The following is a 5271-nucleotide window of genomic DNA, read 5'->3' on the forward strand; positions in this document are numbered from 1 at the left end:
GACCCCCAGGGGCTGCAGACGGACGGGAGCCTGGTTACGGGAGCCTGGTTAACCGGCGTTCGGGAGGGGGGTGGGCAGGGCGAGGACCCGGCGGCGCGCACGCGCACGCGCACGTACACGTGCGCGCTGAAGGAAAGTTGAAATTGCCCACGTCTGTCTGCACGTGGTTGAGAGGCTGAGGAGTTGGACAGGTCAACACAGGGAAGGCAGACAACAGCTCGGGTCCCTGGTGAGAGGATCCGCCCACAGTGGGTGGCCACCGCCGGGGCAGCGTGCCCGGTTCCAGGTTAGGCAACAGGGAGACGTCAGGGCCCGTGGTACCCGCGCCACAGCCGCCTCGGCTGCTGAATAGACACATGCTCCTCCTGCCACACCAACTTGCCCCGGGCACTGTCCTCCCGTCCCTCCCCTCCCTCCCGTGACTCCTGCCCGGAGAATGTCCAGCCCCGACATAAAGGCTTGGGTGTCCACCTGCTGCCGGCAATCAGAAGACCACGGAGTCCAGGATGGGCTGCTCACGGGCACCCCGGCCCGGGTGTGTGGGAGGGCGAGGGCTGCTGGCCCTGCTGCTGGCTGGCCTGCTCCTGCCAGGTAGGAGGCTGGGCCCGGGAGCTGGGCGAGGACGGGACAGCAGGGTGCAGACACCAGGGCCGGAAGTATGGGGGGCTGCGCAGTCACTGGGGGCGACACCGCGCCTAGACGCGGGGAGAGCCACAAGGAGAAGGCGTGCTCTGCAGCCCAACGCTGCTGTCTGGCGCTCCTCTCTCCTGTCACCCGGGCCAGTTACTGAAACTTTCTGAACCTCAGCTTCTGAGACTCTCAAGTGCCGTGAATGGTGCCGTCTGGCTCCAGTCTCCCTGTGAGTCTCAGATCACAGACGCGGCAGAGCTCTGGAAACTTAGGGGGTTCTGTGGAAGCTGTCAGTTGTCGTTCTGAGTCCTAGAAGATGGACTGCCACTGATGGAGCCCTTTCGTGGGCCGGGCCCTGTTCCAGCACTTTCCACCTTTAGAAGAACTGGAAGAGCTGTGTTATTCACACTCCGCCCTCAGGACGCTGGGGCGCCCAGAGGCTAGGAAGCTCACTCAAGGGCAGGAACAGAAAGCAAAGCCGATGTGAGAGCCCCAGGCTGCGCCGCTGGCCGGACACGCGGGTGATCACCCGTGCATGTGGGACCGTGGTGGCGGCAGTGCGTGATGTCGGGGTAGCGAGAAGGACAGCTGAGGAGGCAGTGGGCAGGGCTGGGGTTTGGTGTGGAGATGCACAGAGAATGGCTCTTGGAGGAGGGATCGGGGACATCGCAGATGGGAGGCCTGCCGTTGGTGGGGGGCTCCAGGAGCGGTGCCGTGATACGTCACATGTGTCCCGCTTGGTTCAAGGCGCTCCAGAGCCACACTTGGTGCTCACAGTGACCTGGGGAGGGGGCAGGCCTGTCCTGTCCGAATGGATGAGCTCACTGAGGTCTCCTCACTTGCAGTGTGCTGCTTGGGGGGAGGGGTCCCGGGCAGGGGAGGAAGGTAGTGGGGGGTAGGTGAGCACATGGAGGGGTGTGGGGGTTGGACATCACCAGGGGGGGCAGAGGAGAGAGCAGCCTGGTTGGGGCGGGGTGGGGGGGTAGGGGGCAGGCGCTCCTGTGGTGCCTGGTCAGGGAGAGAGGAGAGGATGCACCAGGAGCCTTGCAGGAGGTCCATCCGGTGTCCCTGGGCTGGGCCAGGCCAGCCGGGTGGCTCAGGGTGCGGTGTCCTGTCGGGCTGTACCAGCCGGTTCTGAAGCAACGTGGGGGCCCCACAATCGGGCCCCCACCCAGCCTTCCTGCATGGGCAGCGCCAGGTCGGAAGCAGAATTTCCATCCTTCGCCTTAGCCGGGCCTGTCACGGGGAAGCTGCTGAGCAGTCACCGTCCTGAGGGCCTAGGGGCCCTGCCCTCTGCAGCCTGAGCATCTCTCTCACCGCCATGTGTCTTTTCTTGGTCTCCATGGTCTCCTCTGCGTCTTCCCCTCCCGCCGGGTCCTGAGGTCTTGTCTGGGGTTTCTTCCCTGGGGACCCACACCCACCTCTCGGGTTGGTCTCCCTGACAACTGTCTCTCTGGGGCTCTGGGCCATCTGTCCTGCCACTTGGCCCTCCCTGTCTTCCTTCCAGCCACTTTCTGGCAGATCTTGGCCCCTCCCTGCCCCTCCCAGAATGGCGGGGAGGGTTGCCCGCATTCTGCTGTCTCACTTCCCTGCAGAGACCCCAGCCTCTCCCTGGGCCCCTCCCAGGAGAAATCAAAGGGCCAAGTGATGGAGACAGACCTGAAAGGAGGAGGAAGCCAGGCCTCTCGGGCCCTTACTAACCACGACTTCCCTCCCCAGGGACCTTGGCTAAGAGCATCGGGACCTTCTCAGACCCCTGTATGGACCCCATGCGCATCACCTCCCCCAGCGACCCCTGTCTCACTGGGAAGGACGGGTCCAGCAGCTCCATTTCCAGTTCTGGTGGCTCCAGTGGCTCCAGTGGTTCCAGTGTTTCCAGTGGCTCTAGCGGCTCCAGTCGTCCCAGTGGCTCCAGCAGCTCCAGTGGCTCCAGTCATCCCAGTGGCTCCAGTGGTTCCAGCAGCTCCAGTGGTTCCAGCAGCTCCAGTGGCTCCAGTGGCTCCAGTGTTTCCAGTGGCTCCAGTCGTCCCAGTGGCTCCAGCGGCTCCAGTGGTTCCAGCAGCTCCAGTGGTTCCAGCAGCTCCAGTGGCTCCAGTGGCTCCAGTGTTTCCAGTGGCTCCAGTCGTCCCAGTGGCTCCAGTCGTCCCAGTGGTTCCAGCAGCTCCAGTGGTTCCAGTGGCTCCAGCGGCTCCAGTGGTTCCAGTGGCTCCAGTCGTCCCAGTGGTTCCAGCAGCTCCAGCAGCTCCAGTCGACCCAGTGGCTCCAGCGGTGGCCCCAGCGGCCCCAGTGTTGCCCAGGGCGGCTCCTCAGGAACTCTGCTATTTAAGCCGGGACCCGGGTACTCCCAGAGCAGCCACGTCTCTGGGTCTGGCTCAGCTCTACCCACGGGTGACGGTTCTTCCCGCTACGTGATCAGCTCTTCCCAGTCCGGAGGAAGCTCCAGCTCCAGCTCCTCTGTTTCCCAGACTTCCTGGATCTCCGGCAGCGGTGGCCAAAGGGTCAACTCTAACCTGCGCCCCTGTAGTTCGGACGTCCCCGACTCTCCCTGCAGCGGGGGACCCGTCGTCTCGCACTCGGGTTCCTCCTACATCTCCGGCTCCCACTCGGTGTCGGGGGGTCAGAGGCCGGTGGTGGTGGTGGTGGAGCAGCACGGCTCTGGTGGCCCCGGTGGGGCCCCAGGCGCCCCCTGCAGCAACGGCGCTGTTCCCGGCAAGCCCTGCCCCCCCATCACCTTTGTGGACAAGCCCTACGGCGGCTACGAGGTGGTGGGCGGCTCTTCTAACAGTTACCTGGCCCCCGGCATGACTTACAGCGGGGGCAAAATCTACCCGGTGGGCTACTTCACCAAAGAGAACCCTATCCGGGGCTCCCCCGGGGCGCCCTCCTTTGCCGCGGGGCCCCCCATCTCTGAGGGCAAATACTTCTCCAGCAACCCCATCATCCCCAGCCACGGCTCGTCCAGTGCCAGCGTCCTCTCGTCGTCGGGGGGCTCCTCGATCATCGTGTTCCAGCCGGTGGGCACCGGCGGGGTCCAGCCCTGCAGGGTCGGCTCCGCAGGCTCGCAGGGGCCCTGCTCCCTCTCCGGCTCCGGAGTCCACAGCGGCTCCAGCGCTTCCGGCGGCTCCGGGCCACACCCCAACCCCTGTGGCGGCGGCAGCGTGTCCCAGGGGCCCTGCTCCTCACCCAGCTCCGGTTCCGGCTCCAGCTCCAGTTCCGGTTCCGGCTCCAGCTCCGGCTCCAGCAGCACAGTCGTCCGTCAGCCCTGCGGCAGCAAGTCCACCCCCACTGGTGACCCTTGCGCTTCTGTCTCCTCCACGACACTGAGCGGGGGTCCCGGCGGCTCTCCCCAGCCAGACCCCTCAGCGAGCGCCCAGCCCTGCGGCGGCAGCTCTGGGAGGACGCCTTGCCGCTCCCTCCGGGACGTCCTGGCCCAAGTGCAGCCCCTGGGGCCCCAGTTAGCTGACCCCAAAGTCTTCCTGTCCCAGGGACAGTCGCCTGATCGTACCTAAGTCACTTTTGCCATGTGCCTGTGTGTCACGCACTCACTCACATGCACACACACACATGCATGCACACACACACGCATGCACACACGCATGCACGCACGCACACACATGCACACACACATATGGTCTTCCCATCAGGAGACGGCCAGGGGCCCAGGCGTGAGGTTAGGTCAGTTTCCCAGAGAGCTGCTCTGCTCCCTCCACTGCCCAGTGTGGGGCACCTCCCTCCCCAGTCTTCTTCCTTCGTGTCCCCAGACCGTGGGCACCTCCTCCCTCCCTCCCCTCTTCTCTCCTGCTGTGTAGAGTCCAGCCTCTGGTGGTAGTGCCTCCTGGCCTCAGAACCACTCCCTGAAACCCCCTCTGCCCGGTCTTTGAGACGCAGCAACAGTCCACTGGCCAGCCCCGCCCACCCGGAATCTTGACTGGGGAGCCCCTGAAATGTCCCAGAGTAACCCTGACGCCTGGACAAGTCACCTTCTACTCCTTCCCTTGAATAAAGGAAGCACACGCTAACCATTGTTTGAAAACAAGGCGCACTTGTCGCTGACCTTCCTCCGCCATCTGGTCGACCAGCGGGCTCTGCCACTAGGTTCTCACGCTGCCGGCCATGCTCCTCCCACCCTCCCTCTACGGGGGGGGGGGGGGCTCCCCACACGCTCAGTGAGTCCCAAAGTCTCGGCCTCAGTGCCCTTCCCGGCTGCTGCTTCCCTTGACGTCCAGACGCCCCTGTGTGAGGGGCGTGCAGGGCCTCCCAGGAGACCCGGGAGGGGCGGGCCCCTTCTCTCTGGACCCTGGACGGACGTCTCAATAGCCGGTGTGAACTAGAGGCTGACTCTCTGCCTCCCTGGAGTCCTGGGCGGTGCTCTCCTATGCCTCTGGAGGTCCCCTGTCCCCCATTTCCATTCACAAGTTGTCCCAGTATCACTCTTACACCCACGGCTCCTCCCACAGAGGAGGAACACAGTGCCTGTTTGTTGCAGAGGGTGTTTGGTCTCCCAGCCACCCTTCCCACGTCTCTGCCCCCCCAGGAAGTCCGCTCTCTCCTCCCTCCCCGCACCCCTGGGCTCTCCCCTCCCCCTCCCCAACCACGCTCTTCTCCCTCCGCCATTAGTCTACCTGGCCTTCTAGACACCGT

General features: G+C 64.8%; 1 protein-coding gene across 3 annotated transcripts; it reads left to right on the top strand.

Moving 5' to 3' along the window:
- Positions 1 to 442: 442 nt before the first annotated feature.
- Positions 443 to 4666, top strand: CDSN (corneodesmosin). 3 transcript variants are annotated; one of them, XM_066254199.1, is made up of 3 exons: positions 443 to 591; positions 2350 to 2475; positions 2611 to 4666. In XM_066254199.1, the coding sequence occupies exons 1-3, from the start codon at positions 507 to 509 to the stop codon at positions 4137 to 4139; spliced, it is 1740 nt and encodes a 579-aa protein (XP_066110296.1). In that variant the 5' UTR covers positions 443 to 506; the 3' UTR covers positions 4140 to 4666. The 3 variants fall into 3 exon arrangements, with proteins under 3 accessions (XP_066110296.1, XP_066110297.1, XP_066110295.1); XM_066254200.1 differs by having other exon boundaries at positions 2350 to 2472; positions 2617 to 4666; XM_066254198.1 differs by having other exon boundaries at positions 2350 to 4666.
- The last annotated feature ends 605 nt before the right edge of the window (positions 4667 to 5271 follow it).

This window comes from Saccopteryx bilineata, chromosome 1 (genome assembly GCF_036850765.1).
Source record: "Saccopteryx bilineata isolate mSacBil1 chromosome 1, mSacBil1_pri_phased_curated, whole genome shotgun sequence".
In the NCBI taxonomy this organism is placed as follows: Eukaryota; Metazoa; Chordata; class Mammalia; order Chiroptera; family Emballonuridae; genus Saccopteryx; species Saccopteryx bilineata.

Excerpts from the sequence above, each read along its gene's own strand:
- CDSN (XM_066254198.1), top strand. The coding sequence starts at position 507 with ATGGGCTGCTCACGGGCACCCCGGCCCGGGTGTGTGGGAGGGCGAGGG. Across the intron at positions 592-2,349 it reads GGCTGGCCTGCTCCTGCCAG|GGACCTTGGCTAAGAGCATC; the intron begins GTAGGAGGCTGG and ends TTCCCTCCCCAG.